We start from the raw sequence: 15965 nt of genomic DNA, 5'->3' as shown, positions 1-15965 counted from the left end.
TTTGACATGATTTCTATCACTCTTTTCATGATGTCTACATACCACTTCTTTCAAAATGGCATTCATTGATAAGAAGTCATTGATATGTGCATCTCTCCCCTGGAGTAGTACATACAAGCAGAGTCTGTGAACATGGTGCCCAGTGGACACAGTCCAAAGTTCTTCAAATTTATTTTCCCCATATGCCATGAATGTGGATTTCTTTTCATAACTATGGCTTCTGTACATCATTATCCATGATAAAATACGCAAATTTACCCTTAATTGCAGCCATAATTTAAGAGCATGTCACTAAAGTGAACATAAAGTACTTGAAAGATGTTTTCCTCTCTGTGTGTACAATAGTAGCCAGTGCACAACCACAGCGGCTACGGACACCTGAGGCTGGACCCAGTACTGAGGACATACGTGCAGCGAAGTCACCTGGTGAGTAAGAGTAAATGTACCCCTAACTAAAGCAGTACATAAAGTAATTGAAAGACGTTTTACTCTCTGTGTAATAGCCAGTGCACAACCACAGCAGCTACGGACACCGGAGGCTGGACCCAGTACTCAAGACATACGTGCAGCAAAGACACCTGGTGAGTAAGAGTAAATGTACCCCTAATTGCAGCCCTAACTAAAGCAGTACATAAAGTACTTGAAAGACGTTTTACTCTCTGTGTGTACAATAATAGCCAGTGCACAACCACAGCAGCTACGGACACCGGAGCCTGGACCCAGTACTGAAGACATACGTGCAGCGAAGTCACCTGGTGAGTAAGAGTAAATGTACCCCTAACTAAAGCAGTACATAAAGTAATTGAAAGGCGTTTTACTCTCTGTGTGTACAATAATAGCCAGTGCACGACCACAGCAGGTACGGACACCGGAGGCTGGACCCAGTACTGAAGACATACGTGCAGCGAAGTCACCTGGTGAGTAAGAGTAAATCTACCCCTAACTAAAGCAGTACATAAAGTACTTGAAAGACGATTTACTCTATGTGTACAATAATAGCCAGTGCACAACCACAGCAGCTGCGGACACCGGAGGCTGGACCCAGTACTGAAGACATACGTGCAGCGAAGTCACCTGGTGAGTAAGAGTAAATCTACCCCTAACTAAAGCAGTACATAAAGTACTTGAAAGACGTTTTACTCTCTGTGTGTACAATAATAGCCAGTGCACAACCACAGCAGCTACGGACACCAGAGGCTGGACCCAGTACTGAAGACATACGTGCAGCGAAGTCACCTGGTGAGTAAGAGTAAATCTACCCCTAACTAAAGCCGTACATAAAGTACTTGAAAGACGTTTTACTCTGTGTGTACAATAATAGCTAGTACACAACCACAGCAGCTACGGACACCGGAGGCTGGACCCAGTACTGAAGACACACGTGCAGCGAAGACACGTGGTGAGTAAGAGTAAATGTACCCCTAACTAAAGCAGTACATAAAGTAATTGAAAGACGTTTTACTCTCTGTGTAATAGCCAGTGCACAACCACAGCAGCTACGGACACCGGAGGCTGGACCCAGTACTGAAGACATACGTGCAGCGAAGTCACCTGGTGAGTAAGAGTAAATCTACCCCTAACTAAAGCAGTACATAAAGTACTTGAAAGACGTTTTACTCTGTGTGTACAATAATAGCTAGTGCACAACCACAGCAGCTACGGACACCGGAGGCTGGAGCCAGTACTGAAGACATACGTGCAGCGAAGTCACCTGGTGAGTAAGAGTAAATGTACCCCTAATTGCAGCCCTAACTAAAGCAGTACATAAAGTACTTGAAAGACGTTTTACTCTCTGTGTGTACAATAATAGCCAGTGCACAACCACAGCAGCTACGGACACCGGAGCCTGGACCCAGTACTGAAGACATACGTGCAGCGAAGTCACCTGGTGAGTAAGAGTAAATCTACCCCTAACTATAGCAGTACATAAAGTACTTGAAAGACGATTTACTCTCTGTGTGTACAATAATAGCCAGTGCACAACCACAGCAGCTACGGACACCGGAGGCTGGACCCAGTACTGAAGACATACGTGCAGCGAAGTCACCTGGTGAGTAAGAGTAAATCTACCCCTAACTAAAGCAGTACATAAAGTACTTGAAAGACGTTTTACTCTGTGTGTACAATAATAGCTAGTGCACAACCACAGCAGCTACGGACACCGGAGGCTGGAGCCAGTACTGAAGACATACGTGCAGCGAAGTCACCTGGTGAGTAAGAGTAAATGTACCCCTAACTAAAGCAGTACATAAAGTAATTGAAAGACGTTTTACTCTCTGTGTGTACAATAATAGCCAGTGCACAACCACAGCAGGTACGGACACCGGAGGCTGGACCCAGTACTGAAGACATAGGTGCAGCGAAGTCACCTGGTGAGTAAGAGTAAATGTACCCCTAACTAAAGCAGTACATAAAGTAATTGAAAGACGTTTTACTCTGTGTGTACAATAATAGCCAGTGCACAACCACAGCAGCTACGGACACCGGAGGCTGGACCCAGTACTGAAGACATACGTGCAGCGAAGTCACCTGGTGAGTAAGAGTAAATGTACCCCTAACTAAAGCAGTACATAAAGTACTTGAATGACGTTTTACTCTCTGTGTGTACAATAACAGCCAGTGCACAACCACAGCAGGTACGGACACCGGAGGCTGGACCCAGTACTGAAGACATACGTGCAGCGAAGTCACCTGGTGAGTAAGAGTAAATCTACCCCTAACTAAAGCAGTACATAAAGTACTTGAAAGACGTTTTACTCTCTGTGTGTACAATAATAGCCAGTGCACAACCACAGCAGCTACGGACACCGGAGGCTGGACCCAGTACTGAAGACATACGTGCAGCGAAGTCACCTGGTGAGTAAGAGTAAATGTACCCCTAACTAAAGCAGTACATAAAGTAATTGAAAGACGTTTTACTCTCTGTGTGTACAATAATAGCCAGTGCACAACCACAGCAGGTACGGACACCGGAGGCTGGACCCAGTACTGAAGACATAGGTGCAGCGAAGTCACCTGGTGAGTAAGAGTAAATGTACCCCTAACTAAAGCAGTACATAAAGTAATTGAAAGACGTTTTACTCTGTGTGTACAATAATAGCCAGTGCACAACCACAGCAGCTACGGACACCGGAGGCTGGACCCAGTACTGAAGACATACGTGCAGCGAAGTCACCTGGTGAGTAAGAGTAAATCTACCCCTAACTAAAGCAGTACATGAAGTACTTGAAAGACGTTTTACTCTCTGTGTGTACAATAATAGCCAGTGCACAACCACAGCAGGTACGGACACCGGAGGCTGGACCCAGTACTGAAGACATACGTGCAGCGAAGTCACCTGGTGAGTAAGAGTAAATCTACCCCTAACTAAAGCAGTACATAAAGTACTTGAAATACGTTTTACTCTCTGTGTGTACAATAATAGCCAGTGCACAACCACAGCAGCTACGGACACCGGAGGCGGGACCCAGTACTGAAGACATACGTGCAGCGAAGTCACCTGGTGAGTAAGAGTAAATCTACCCCTAACTAAAGCAGTACATAAAGTACTTGAAAGACGTTTTACTCTCTGTGTGTACAATAATAGCCAGTGCACAACCACAGCAGGTACGGACACCGGAGGCTGGACCCAGTACTGAAGACATACGTGCAGCGAAGTCACCTGGTGAGTAAGAGTAAATCTACCCCTAACTATAGCAGTACTTAAAGTACTTGAAAGACGTTTTACTCTCTGTGTGTACAATAATAGCCAGTGCACAACCACAGCAGCTACGGACACCGGAGGCTGGACCCAGTACTGAAGACATACGTGCAGCGAAGTCACCTGGTGAGTAAGAGTAAATCTACCCCTAACTAAAGCAGTACATAAAGTACTTGAAAGACGTTTTACTCTCTGTGTAATAGCCAGTGCACAACCACAGCAGGTACGGACACCGGAGGCTGGACCCAGTACTGAAGACATACGTGCAGCGAAGTCACCTGGTGAGTAATAGTAAATGTACCCCTAACTAAAGCAGTACATAAAGTAATTGAAAGACGTTTTACTCTCTGTGTGTACAATAATAGCCAGTGCACAACCACAGCAGGTACGGACACCGGAGGCTGGACCCAGTACTGAAGACATACGTGCAGCGAAGTCACCTGGTGAGTAAGAGTAAATGTACCCCTAACTAAAGCAGTACATAAAGTACTTGAAAGACGTTTTACTCTCTGTGTGTACAATAATAGCCAGTGCACAACCACAGCAGCTACGGACACCGGAGGCTGGACCCAGTACTGAAGACATATGTGCAGCGAAGTCACCTGGTGAGTAAGAGTAAATCTACCCCTAACTAAAGCAGTACATAAATTACTTGAAAGACGTTTTACTCTCTGTGTGTACAATAATAGCCAGTGCACAACCACAGCAGGTACGGACACCGGAGGCTGGACCCAGTACTGAAGACATACGTGCAGCGAAGTCACCTGGTGAGTAAGAGTAAATCTACCCCTAACTAAAGCAGTACATAAAGTACTTGAAAGACGTTTTACTCTCTGTGTAATAGCCAGTGCACAACCACAGCAGCTACGGACACCGGAGGCTGGACCCAGTACTGAAGACATACGTGCAGCGAAGTCACCTGGTGAGTAAGAGTAAATCTACCCCTAACTAAAGCAGTACATAAAGTACTTGAAAGACGTTTTACTCTCTGTGTGTACAATAATAGCCAGTGCACAACCACAGCAGGTATGGACACCGGAGGCTGGACCCAGTACTGAAGACATACATGCAGCGAAGTCACCTGGTGAGTAAGAGTAAATGTACCCCTAACTAAAGCAGTACATAAAGTACTTGAAAGACGTTTTACTCTCTGTGTAATAGCCAGTGCACAACCACAGCAGCTACGGACACCGGAGGCTGGACCCAGTACTGAAGACATACGTGCAGCGAAGTCACCTGGTGGGTAAGAGTAAATGTACCCCTAACTAAAGCAGTACATAAAGTAATTGAAAGACGTTTTACTCTCTGTGTGTACAATAATAGCCAGTGCACAACCACAGCAGGTACGGACACCGGAGGCTGGACCCAGTACTGAAGACATACGTGCAGCGAAGTCACCTGGTGAGTAAGAGTAAATCTACCCCTAACTAAAGCAGTACTTAAATTACTTGAAAGACGTTTTACTCTCTGTGTGTACAATAATAGCCAGTGCACAACCACAGCAGCTATGGACACCGGAGGCTGGACCCAGTACTGAAGACATACGTGCAGCGAAGTCACCTGGTGAGTAAGAGTAAATCTACCCCTAACTAAAGCAGTACTTAAAGTACTTGAAAGACGTTTTACTCTCTGAGTGTACAATAATAGCCAGTGCACAACCACAGCAGCTACGGACACCAGAGGCTGGACCCAGTACTGAAGACATACGTGCAGCGAAGTCACCTGGTGAGTAAGAGTAAATCTACCCCTAACTAAAGCAGTACTTAAAGTACTTGAAAGACGTTTTACTCTCTGTGTGTACAATAATAGCCAGTGCACAACCACAGCAGCTACGGACACCGGAGGCTGGACCCAGTACTGAAGACATACGTGCAGCGAAGTCACCTGGTGAGTAAGAGTAAATCTACCCCTAACTAAAGCAGTACATAAAGTACTTGAAAGACGTTTTACTCTCTGTGTGTACAATAATAGCCAGTGCACAACCACAGCAGCTACGGACACCGGAGGCTGGACCCAGTACTGAAGACATACGTGCAGCGAAGTCACCTGGTGAGTAAGAGTAAATCTACCCCTAACTAAAGCAGTACATAAAGTACTTGAAAGACGTTTTACTCTCTGTGTGTACAATAATAGCCAGTGCACAACCACAGCAGGTACGGACACCGGAGGCTGGACCCAGTACTGAAGACATACGTGCAGCGAAGTCACCTGGTGAGTAAGAGTAAATCTACCCCTAACTAAAGCAGTACTTAAAGTACTTGAAAGACGTTTTACTCTCTGTGTGTACAATAATAGCCAGTGCACAACCACAGCAGCTACGGACACCAGAGGCTGGACCCAGTACTGAAGACATACGTGCAGCGAAGTCACCTGGTGAGTAAGAGTAAATCTACCCCTAACTAAAGCAGTACATAAAGTACTTGAAAGACGTTTTACTCTCTGTGTAATAGCCAGTGCACAACCACAGCAGCTACGGACACCGGAGGCTGGACCCAGTACTGAAGACATACGTGCAGCGAAGTCACCTGGTGAGTAAGAGTAAATCTACCCCTAACTAAAGCAGTACATAAAGTACTTGAAAGACGTTTTACTTTCCGTGTGTACAATAATAGCCAGTGCACAACCACAGCAGCTACGGACACCGGAGGCTGGACCCAGTACTGAAGACATACGTGCAGCGAAGTAACCTGGTGAGTAAGAGTAAATATACCCCTAACTAAAGCAGTACATAAAGTACTTGAAAGACGTTTTACTCTCTGTGTGTACAATAATAGCCAGTGCACAACCACAGCAGGTACGGACACCGGAGGCTGGACCCAGTACTGAAGACATACGTGCAGCGAAGTCACCTGGTGAGTAAGAGTAAATCTACCCCTAACTAAAGCAGTACATAAAGTACTTGAAAGACGTTTTACTCTCTGTGTGTACAATAATAGCCAGTGCACAACCACAGCAGCTACGGACACCGGAGGCTGGACCCAGTACTGAAGACATACGTGCAGCGAAGTCACCTGGTGAGTAAGAGTAAATCTACCCCTAACTAAAGCAGTACTTAAAGTACTTGAAAGACGTTTTACTCTCTGTGTGTACAATAATAGCCAGTGCACAACCACAGCAGCTACGGACACCGGAGGCTGGACCCAGTACTGAAGACATACGTGCAGCGAAGTCACCTGGTGAGTAAGAGTAAATCTACCCCTAACTAAAGCAGTACATAAAGTACTTGAAAGACGTTTTACTCTCTGTGTGTACAATAATAGCCAGTGCACAACCACAGCAGGTACGGACACCGGAGGCTGGACCCAGTACTGAAGACATACGTGCAGCGAAGTCACCTGGTGAGTAAGAGTAAATCTACCCCTAACTAAAGCAGTACATAAAGTACTTGAAAGACGTTTTACTCTCTGTGTGTACAATAATAGCCAGTGCACAACCACAGCAGCTACGGACACCGGAGGCTGGACCCAGTACTGAAGACATACGTGCAGCGAAGTCACCTGGTGAGTAAGAGTAAATCTACCCCTAACTAAAGCAGTACTTAAAGTACTTGAAAGACGTTTTACTCTCTGTGTGTACAATAATAGCCAGTGCACAACCACAGGAGCTACGGACACCGGAGGCTGGACCCAGTACTGAAGACATACGTGCAGCGAAGTCACCTGGTGAGTAAGAGTAAATCTACCCCTAACTAAAGCAGTACATAAAGTACTTGAAAGACGTTTTACTCTCTGTGTGTACAATAATAGCCAGTGCACAACCACAGCAGGTACGGACACCGGAGGCTGGACCCAGTACTGAAGACATACGTGCAGCGAAGTCACCTGGTGAGTAAGAGTAAATCTACCCCTAACTAAAGCAGTACATAAAGTACTTGAAAGACGTTTTACTCTCTGTGTGTACAATAATAGCCAGTGCACAACCACAGCAGCTACGGACACCGGAGGCTGGACCCAGTACTGAAGACATACGTGCAGCGAAGTCACCTGGTGAGTAAGAGTAAATCTACCCCTAACTAAAGCAGTACATAAAGTACTTGAAAGACGTTTTACTCTCTGTGTGTACAATAATAGCCAGTGCACAACCACAGCAGGTACGGACACCGGAGGCTGGACCCAGTACTGAAGACATACGTGCAGCGAAGTCACCTGGTGAGTAAGAGTAAATCTACCCCTAACTAAAGCAGTACTTAAAGTACTTGAAAGACGTTTTACTCTCTGTGTGTACAATAATAGCCAGTACACAACCACAGCAGCTACGGGCACCGGAGGCTGGACCCAGTACTGAAGACATACGTGCAGCGAAGTCACCTGGTGAGTAAGAGTAAATCTACCCCTAACTAAAGCAGTACATAAAGTACTTGAAAGACGTTTTACTCTCTGTGTAATAGCCAGTGCACAACCACAGCAGGTACGGACACCGGAGGCTGGACCCAGTACTGAAGACATACGTGCAGCGAAGTCACCTGGTGAGTAAGAGTAAATCTACCCCTAACTAAAGCAGTACTTAAAGTACTTGAAAGACGTTTTACTCTCTGTGTGTACAATAATAGCCAGTGCACAACCACAGCAGCTACGGACACCGGAGGCTGGACCCAGTACTGAAGACATACGTGCAGCGAAGTCACCTGGTGAGTAAGAGTAAATCTACCCCTAACTAAAGCAGTACATAAAGTACTTGAAAGACGTTTTACTCTCTGTGTGTACAATAATAGCCAGTGCACAACCACAGCAGGTACGGACACCGGAGGCTGGACCCAGTACTGAAGACATACGTGCAGCGAAGTCACCTGGTGAGTAAGAGTAAATCTACCCCTAACTAAAGCAGTACTTAAAGTACTTGAAAGACGTTTTACTCTCTGTGTGTACAATAATAGCCAGTGCACAACCACAGGAGCTACGGACACCGGAGGCTGGACCCAGTACTGAAGACATACGTGCAGCGAAGTCACCTGGTGAGTAAGAGTAAATCTACCCCTAACTAAAGCAGTACATAAAGTACTTGAAAGACGTTTTACTCTCTGTGTGTACAATAATAGCCAGTGCACAACCACAGCAGGTACGGACACCGGAGGCTGGACCCAGTACTGAAGACATACGTGCAGCGAAGTCACCTGGTGAGTAAGAGTAATTCCACCCCTAACTAAAGCAGTACATAAAGTACTTGAAAGACGTTTTACTCTCTGTGTGTACAATAATAGCCAGTGCACAACCACAGCAGCTACGGACACCGGAGGCTGGACCCAGTACTGAAGACATACGTGCAGCGAAGTCACCTGGTGAGTAAGAGTAAATCTACCCCTAACTAAAGCAGTACATAAAGTACTTGAAAGACGTTTTACTCTCTGTGTGTACAATAATAGCCAGTGCACAACCACAGCAGCTACGGACACCGGAGGCTGGACCCAGTACTGAAGACATACGTGCAGCGAAGTCACCTGGTGAGTAAGAGTAAATCTACCCCTAACTAAAGCAGTACTTAAAGTACTTGAAAGACGTTTTACTCTCTGTGTGTACAATAATAGCCAGTACACAACCACAGCAGCTACGGACACCGGAGGCTGGACCCAGTACTGAAGACATACGTGCAGCGAAGTCACCTGGTGAGTAAGAGTAAATCTACCCCTAACTAAAGCAGTACATAAAGTACTTGAAAGACGTTTTACTCTCTGTGTAATAGCCAGTGCACAACCACAGCAGGTACGGACACCGGAGGCTGGACCCAGTACTGAAGACATACGTGCAGCGAAGTCACCTGGTGAGTAAGAGTAAATCTACCCCTAACTAAAGCAGTACTTAAAGTACTTGAAAGACGTTTTACTCTCTGTGTGTACAATAATAGCCAGTGCACAACCACAGCAGCTACGGACACCGGAGGCTGGACCCAGTACTGAAGACATACGTGCAGCGAAGTCACCTGGTGAGTAAGAGTAAATCTACCCCTAACTAAAGCAGTACATAAAGTACTTGAAAGACGTTTTACTCTCTGTGTGTACAATAATAGCCAGTGCACAACCACAGCAGCTACGGACACCGGAGGCTGGACCCAGTACTGAAGACATACGTGCAGCGAAGTCACCTGGTGAGTAAGAGTAAATCTACCCCTAACTAAAGCAGTACATAAAGTACTTGAAAGACGTTTTACTCTCTGTGTAATAGCCAGTGCACAACCACAGCAGCTACGGACACCGGAGGCTGGACCCAGTACTGAAGACATACGTGCAGCGAAGTCACCTGGTGAGTAAGAGTAAATCTACCCCTAACTAAAGCAGTACTTAAAGTACTTGAAAGACGTTTTACTCTCTGTGTGTACAATAATAGCCAGTGCACAACCACAGCAGCTACGGACACCGGAGCCTGGACCCAGTACTGAAGACATACGTGCAGCGAAGTCACCTGGTGAGTAAGAGTAAATCTACCCCTAACTAAAGCAGTACTTAAAGTACTTGAAAGACGTTTTACTCTCTGTGTGTACAATAATAGCCAGTGCACAACCACAGCAGCTACGGACACCGGAGGCTGGACCCAGTACTGAAGACATACGTGCAGCGAAGTCACCTGGTGAGTAAGAGTAAATCTACCCCTAACTAAAGCAGTACATAAAGTACTTGAAAGACGTTTTACTCTCTGTGTGTACAATAATAGCCAGTGCACAACCACAGCAGCTACGGACACCGGAGGCTGGACCCAGTACTGAAGACATACGTGCAGCGAAGTCACCTGGTGAGTAAGAGTAAATCTACCCCTAACTAAAGCAGTACATACAGTACTTGAAAGACGTTTTACTTTCCGTGTGTACAATAATAGCCAGTGCACAAACACAGCAGGTACGGACACCGGAGGCTGGACCCAGTACTGAAGACATACGTGCAGCGAAGTCACCTGGTGAGTAAGAGTAAATCTACCCCTAACTAAAGCAGTACTTAAAGTACTTGAAAGACGTTTTACTCTCTGTGTGTACAATAATAGCCAGTGCACAACCACAGCAGGTACGGACACCGGAGCCTGGACCCAGTACTGAAGACATACGTGCAGCGAAGTCACCTGGTGAGTAAGAGTAAATCTACCCCTAACTAAAGCAGTACTTAAAGTACTTGAAAGACGTTTTACTCTCTGTGTGTACAATAATAGCCAGTGCACAACCACAGCAGCTACGGACACCGGAGGCTGGACCCAGTACTGAAGACATACGTGCAGCGAAGTCACCTGGTGAGTAAGAGTAAATCTACCCCTAACTAAAGCAGTACTTAAAGTACTTGAAAGACGTTTTACTCTCTGTATGTACAATAATAGCCAGTGCACAACCACAGCAGCTACGGACACCGGAGGCTGGACCCAGTACTGAAGACATACGTGCAGCGAAGTCACCTGGTGAGTAAGAGTAAATCTACCCCTAACTAAAGCAGTACATAAAGTACTTGAAAGACGTTTTACTCTCTGTGTGTACAATAATAGCCAGTGCACAACCACAGCAGGTACGGACACCGGAGGCTGGACCCAGTACTGAAGACATACGTGCAGCGAAGTCACCTGGTGAGTAAGAGTAAATCTACCCCTAACTAAAGCAGTACATAAAGTACTTGAAAGACGTTTTACTCTCTGTGTGTACAATAATAGCCAGTGCACAACCACAGCAGCTACGGACACCGGAGGCTGGACCCAGTACTGAAGACATACGTGCAGCGAAGTCACCTGGTGAGTAAGAGTAAATGTACCCCTAACTAAAGCAGTACATAAAGTACTTGAAAGACGTTTTACTCTCTGTGTGTACAATAATAGCCAGTGCACAACCACAGCAGCTACGGACACCGGAGGCTGGACCCAGTACTGAAGACATACGTGCAGCGAAGTCACCTGGTGAGTAAGAGTAAATCTACCCCTAACTAAAGCAGTACATAAAGTACTTGAAAGACGTTTTACTCTCTGTGTGTACAATAATAGCCAGTGCACAACCACAGCAGCTACGGACACCGGAGGCTGGACCCAGTACTGAAGACATACGTGCAGCGAAGTCACCTGGTGAGTAAGAGTAAATCTACCCCTAACTAAAGCAGTACTTAAAGTACTTGAAAGACGTTTTACTCTCTGTGTGTACAATAATAGCCAGTGCACAACCACAGCAGCTACGGACACCGGAGGCTGGACCCAGTACTGAAGACATACGTGCAGCGAAGTCACCTGGTGAGTAAGAGTAAATCTACCCCTAACTAAAGCAGTACATAAAGTACTTGAAAGACGTTTTACTCTCTGTGTGTACAATAATAGCCAGTGCACAACCACAGCAGGTACGGACACCGGAGGCTGGACCCAGTACTGAAGACATACGTGCAGCGAAGTCACCTGGTGAGTAAGAGTAAATCTACCCCTAACTAAAGCAGTACATAAAGTACTTGAAAGACGTTTTACTCTCTGTGTGTACAATAATAGCCAGTGCACAACCACAGCAGCTACGGACACCGGAGGCTGGACCCAGTACTGAAGACATATGTGCAGCGAAGTCACCTGGTGAGTAAGAGTAAATCTACCCCTAACTAAAGCAGTACATAAAGTACTTGAAAGACGTTTTACTCTCTGTGTGTACAATAATAGCCAGTGCACAACCACAGCAGGTACGGACACCGGAGGCTGGACCCAGTACTGAAGACATACGTGCAGCGAAGTCACCTGGTGAGTAAGAGTAAATCTACCCCTAACTAAAGCAGTACATAAAGTACTTGAAAGACGTTTTACTCTCTGTGTGTACAATAATAGCCAGTGCACAACCACAGCAGGTACGGACACTGGAGGCTGGACCCAGTACTGAAGACATACGTGCAGCGAAGTCACCTGGTGAGTAAGAGTAAATCTACCCCTAACTATAGCAGTACTTAAAGTACTTGAAAGACGTTTTACTCTCTGTGTGTGCAATAATAGCCAGTACACAACCACAGCAGCTACGGACACCGGAGGCTGGACCCAGTACTGAAGACATACGTGCAGCGAAGTCACCTGGTGAGTAAGAGTAAATCTACCCCTAACTAAAGCAGTACATAAAGTACTTGAAAGACGTTTTACTCTCTGTGTAATAGCCAGTGCACAACCACAGCAGGTACGGACACCGGAGGCTGGACCCAGTACTGAAGACATACGTGCAGCGAAGTCACCTGGTGACTAAGAGTAAATGTACCCCTAACTAAAGCAGTACATAAAGTAATTGAAAGACGTTTTACTCTCTGTGTGTACAATAATAGCCAGTGCACAACCACAGCAGGTACGGACACCGGAGGCTGGACCCAGTACTGAAGACATACGTGCAGCGAAGTCACCTGGTGAGTAAGAGTAAATGTACCCCTAACTAAAGCAGTACATAAAGCAATTGAAAGACGTTTTACTCTCTGTGTGTACAATAATAGCCAGTGCACAACCACAGCAGCTACGGACACCGGAGGCTGGACCCAGTACTGAAGACATACGTGCAGCGAAGTCACCTGGTGAGTAAGAGTAAATCTACCCCTAACTAAAGCAGTACATAAAGTACTTGAAAGACGTTTTACTCTCTGTGTGTACAATAATAGCCAGTGCACAACCACAGCAGCTACGGACACCGGAGGCTGGACCCAGTACTGAAGACATACGTGCAGCGAAGTCACCTGGTGAGTAAGAGTAAATCTACCCCTAACTAAAGCAGTACTTAAAGTACTTGAAAGACGTTTTACTCTCTGTGTGTACAATAATAGCCAGTGCACAACCACAGCAGCTACGGACACCGGAGCCTGGACCCAGTACTGAAGACATACGTGCAGCGAAGTCACCTGGTGAGTAAGAGTAAATCTACCCCTAACTAAAGCAGTACATAAAGTACTTGAAAGACGTTTTACTCTCTGTGTGTACAATAATAGCCAGTGCACAACCACAGCAGCTACGGACACCGGAGGCTGGACCCAGTACTGAAGACATACGTGCAGCGAAGTCACCTGGTGAGTAAGAGTAAATCTACCCCTAACTAAAGCAGTACTTAAAGTACTTGAAAGACGTTTTACTCTCTGTGTGTACAATAATAGCCAGTGCACAACCACAGTAGCTATGGACACCGGAGGCTGGACCCAGTACTGAAGACATACGTGCTGCGAAGTCACCTGGTGAGTAAGAGTAAATCTACCCCTAACTAAAGCAGTACATAAAGTACTTGAAAGACGTTTTACTCTCTGTGTGTACAATAATAGCCAGTGCACAACCACAGCAGGTACGGACACCGGAGGCTGGACCCAGTACTGAAGACATACGTGCAGCGAAGTCACCTGGTGAGTAAGAGTAAATCTACCCCTAACTAAAGCCGTACTTAAAGTACTTGAAAGACGTTTTACTCTCTGTGTAATAGCCAGTGCACAACCACAGCAGGTACGGACACCGGAGGCTGGACCCAGTACTGAAGACATACGTGCAGCGAAGTCACCTGGTGACTAAGAGTAAATGTACCCCTAACTAAAGCAGTACATAAAGTACTTGAAAGACGTTTTACTCTCTGTGTGTACAATAATAGCCAGTGCACAACCACAGCAGCTACGGACACCGGAGGCTGGACCCAGTACTGAAGACATACGTGCAGCGAAGTCACCTGGTGAGTAAGAGTAAATCTACCCCTAACTAAAGCAGTACTTAAAGTACTTGAAAGACGTTTTACTCTCTGTGTGTACAATAATAGCCAGTGCACAACCACAGCAGGTACGGACACCGGAGGCTGGACCCAGTACTGAAGACATACGTGCAGCGAAGTCACCTGGTGAGTAAGAGTAAATCTACCCCTAACTAAAGCAGTACTTAAAGTACTTGAAAGACGTTTTACTCTCTGTGTGTACAATAATAGCCAGTGCACAACCACAGCAGCTACGGACACCGGAGGCTGGACCCAGTACTGAAGACATACGTGCAGCGAAGTCACCTGGTGAGTAAGAGTAAATCTACCCCTAACTAAAGCAGTACATAAAGTAATTGAAAGACGTTTTACTCTCTGTTTGTACAATAATAGCCAGTGCACAACCACAGCAGCTACGGACACCGGAGGCTGGACCCAGTACTGAAGACATACGTGCAGCGAAGTCACCTGGTGAGTAAGAGTAAATCTACCCCTAACTAAAGTAGTACATAAAGTACTTGAAAGACGTTTTACTCTCTGTGTAATAGCCAGTGCACAACCACAGCAGCTACGGACACCGGAGGCTGGACCCAGTACTGCAGACATACGTGCAGCGAAGTCACCTGGTGAGTAAGAGTAAATGTACCCCTAACTAAAGCAGTACATAAAGTACTTGAAAGACGTTTTACTCTCTGTGTGTACAATAATAGCCAGTGCACAACCACAGCAGGTACGGACACCGGAGGCTGGACCCAGTACTGAAGACATACGTGCAGCGAACTCACCTGGTGAGTAAGAGTAAATCTACCCCTAACTAAAGCAGTACTTAAAGTACTTGAAAGACGTTTTACTCTCTGTGTGTACAATAATAGCCAGTGCACAACCACAGCAGCTACGGACACCGGAGGCTGGACCCAGTACTGAAGACATACGTGCAGCGAAGTCACCTGGTGAGTAAGAGTAAATCTACCCCTAACTAAAGCAGTACTTAAAGTACTTGAAAGACGTTTTACTCTCTGTGTGTACAATAATAGCCAGTGCACAAACACAGCAGCTACGGACACCGGAGGCTGGACCCAGTACTGAAGACATACGTGCAGCGAAGTCACCTGGTGAGTAAGAGTAAATGTACCCCTAACTAAAGCAGTACTTAAAGTACTTGAAAGACGTTTTACTCTCTGTGTGTACAATAATAGCCAGTGCACAACCACAGCAGCTACGGACACCGGAGGCTGGACCCAGTACTGAAGACATACGTGCAGCGAAGTCACCTGGTGAGTAAGAGTAAATCTACCCCTAACTAAAGCAGTACATAAAGTACTTGAAAGACGTTTTACTCTCTGTGTGTACAATAATAGCCAGTGTACAACCACAGCAGCTACGGACACCGGAGGCTGGACCCAGTACTGAAGACATACGTGCAGCGAAGTCACCTGGTGAGTAAGAGTAAATCTACCCCTAACTAAAGCAGTACTTAAAGTACTTGAAAGACGTTTTACTCTCTGTGTGTACAATAATAGCCAGTGCACAACCACAGCAGCTACGGACACCGGAGGCTGGACCCAGTACTGAAGACATACGTGCAGCGAAGTCACCTGGTGAGTAAGAGTAAATGTACCCCTAACTAAAGCAGTACATAAAGTACTTGAAAGACGTT

At 46.0% G+C, this 15965-nt stretch overlaps 1 protein-coding gene across 1 annotated transcript in view; it reads left to right on the top strand.

Moving 5' to 3' along the window:
• The window catches only part of LOC126150672 (serine/arginine repetitive matrix protein 2-like), a 130955-nt gene that overhangs the window by 105525 nt on the left and 9465 nt on the right, over window positions 1-15965 (top strand). The window contains exons 5-94 of the mRNA XM_049915891.1: window positions 504-581; window positions 678-755; window positions 840-917; window positions 1000-1077; window positions 1162-1239; window positions 1477-1554; window positions 1637-1714; window positions 1811-1888; window positions 1973-2050; window positions 2133-2210; window positions 2295-2372; window positions 2455-2532; window positions 2617-2694; window positions 2779-2856; window positions 2941-3018; window positions 3101-3178; window positions 3263-3340; window positions 3425-3502; window positions 3587-3664; window positions 3749-3826; window positions 3904-3981; window positions 4066-4143; window positions 4228-4305; window positions 4390-4467; window positions 4545-4622; window positions 4707-4784; window positions 4862-4939; window positions 5024-5101; window positions 5186-5263; window positions 5348-5425; window positions 5510-5587; window positions 5672-5749; window positions 5834-5911; window positions 5996-6073; window positions 6151-6228; window positions 6475-6552; window positions 6637-6714; window positions 6799-6876; window positions 6961-7038; window positions 7123-7200; window positions 7285-7362; window positions 7447-7524; window positions 7609-7686; window positions 7771-7848; window positions 7933-8010; window positions 8088-8165; window positions 8250-8327; window positions 8412-8489; window positions 8574-8651; window positions 8736-8813; window positions 8898-8975; window positions 9060-9137; window positions 9222-9299; window positions 9377-9454; window positions 9539-9616; window positions 9701-9778; window positions 9856-9933; window positions 10018-10095; window positions 10180-10257; window positions 10342-10419; window positions 10504-10581; window positions 10666-10743; window positions 10828-10905; window positions 10990-11067; window positions 11152-11229; window positions 11314-11391; window positions 11476-11553; window positions 11638-11715; window positions 11800-11877; window positions 11962-12039; window positions 12124-12201; window positions 12286-12363; window positions 12448-12525; window positions 12610-12687; window positions 12927-13004; window positions 13089-13166; window positions 13251-13328; window positions 13413-13490; window positions 13575-13652; window positions 14216-14293; window positions 14378-14455; window positions 14540-14617; window positions 14702-14779; window positions 14857-14934; window positions 15019-15096; window positions 15181-15258; window positions 15343-15420; window positions 15505-15582; window positions 15667-15744; window positions 15829-15906. Coding sequence (XP_049771848.1) covers window positions 504-581; window positions 678-755; window positions 840-917; window positions 1000-1077; window positions 1162-1239; window positions 1477-1554; window positions 1637-1714; window positions 1811-1888; window positions 1973-2050; window positions 2133-2210; window positions 2295-2372; window positions 2455-2532; window positions 2617-2694; window positions 2779-2856; window positions 2941-3018; window positions 3101-3178; window positions 3263-3340; window positions 3425-3502; window positions 3587-3664; window positions 3749-3826; window positions 3904-3981; window positions 4066-4143; window positions 4228-4305; window positions 4390-4467; window positions 4545-4622; window positions 4707-4784; window positions 4862-4939; window positions 5024-5101; window positions 5186-5263; window positions 5348-5425; window positions 5510-5587; window positions 5672-5749; window positions 5834-5911; window positions 5996-6073; window positions 6151-6228; window positions 6475-6552; window positions 6637-6714; window positions 6799-6876; window positions 6961-7038; window positions 7123-7200; window positions 7285-7362; window positions 7447-7524; window positions 7609-7686; window positions 7771-7848; window positions 7933-8010; window positions 8088-8165; window positions 8250-8327; window positions 8412-8489; window positions 8574-8651; window positions 8736-8813; window positions 8898-8975; window positions 9060-9137; window positions 9222-9299; window positions 9377-9454; window positions 9539-9616; window positions 9701-9778; window positions 9856-9933; window positions 10018-10095; window positions 10180-10257; window positions 10342-10419; window positions 10504-10581; window positions 10666-10743; window positions 10828-10905; window positions 10990-11067; window positions 11152-11229; window positions 11314-11391; window positions 11476-11553; window positions 11638-11715; window positions 11800-11877; window positions 11962-12039; window positions 12124-12201; window positions 12286-12363; window positions 12448-12525; window positions 12610-12687; window positions 12927-13004; window positions 13089-13166; window positions 13251-13328; window positions 13413-13490; window positions 13575-13652; window positions 14216-14293; window positions 14378-14455; window positions 14540-14617; window positions 14702-14779; window positions 14857-14934; window positions 15019-15096; window positions 15181-15258; window positions 15343-15420; window positions 15505-15582; window positions 15667-15744; window positions 15829-15906 — 7020 coding nt within the window. The remainder of the gene's footprint in view (window positions 1-503; window positions 582-677; window positions 756-839; window positions 918-999; window positions 1078-1161; window positions 1240-1476; window positions 1555-1636; window positions 1715-1810; window positions 1889-1972; window positions 2051-2132; window positions 2211-2294; window positions 2373-2454; window positions 2533-2616; window positions 2695-2778; window positions 2857-2940; window positions 3019-3100; window positions 3179-3262; window positions 3341-3424; window positions 3503-3586; window positions 3665-3748; window positions 3827-3903; window positions 3982-4065; window positions 4144-4227; window positions 4306-4389; window positions 4468-4544; window positions 4623-4706; window positions 4785-4861; window positions 4940-5023; window positions 5102-5185; window positions 5264-5347; window positions 5426-5509; window positions 5588-5671; window positions 5750-5833; window positions 5912-5995; window positions 6074-6150; window positions 6229-6474; window positions 6553-6636; window positions 6715-6798; window positions 6877-6960; window positions 7039-7122; window positions 7201-7284; window positions 7363-7446; window positions 7525-7608; window positions 7687-7770; window positions 7849-7932; window positions 8011-8087; window positions 8166-8249; window positions 8328-8411; window positions 8490-8573; window positions 8652-8735; window positions 8814-8897; window positions 8976-9059; window positions 9138-9221; window positions 9300-9376; window positions 9455-9538; window positions 9617-9700; window positions 9779-9855; window positions 9934-10017; window positions 10096-10179; window positions 10258-10341; window positions 10420-10503; window positions 10582-10665; window positions 10744-10827; window positions 10906-10989; window positions 11068-11151; window positions 11230-11313; window positions 11392-11475; window positions 11554-11637; window positions 11716-11799; window positions 11878-11961; window positions 12040-12123; window positions 12202-12285; window positions 12364-12447; window positions 12526-12609; window positions 12688-12926; window positions 13005-13088; window positions 13167-13250; window positions 13329-13412; window positions 13491-13574; window positions 13653-14215; window positions 14294-14377; window positions 14456-14539; window positions 14618-14701; window positions 14780-14856; window positions 14935-15018; window positions 15097-15180; window positions 15259-15342; window positions 15421-15504; window positions 15583-15666; window positions 15745-15828; window positions 15907-15965) is intronic.

The sequence above is a fragment of the Schistocerca cancellata genome, chromosome 2 (genome assembly GCF_023864275.1).
Source record: "Schistocerca cancellata isolate TAMUIC-IGC-003103 chromosome 2, iqSchCanc2.1, whole genome shotgun sequence".
NCBI classification, from domain to species: domain Eukaryota; kingdom Metazoa; phylum Arthropoda; class Insecta; order Orthoptera; family Acrididae; genus Schistocerca; species Schistocerca cancellata.
Note: the sequence above shows the minus strand (reverse complement) of the source record. Positions and strands in the feature narration are given on the sequence as shown.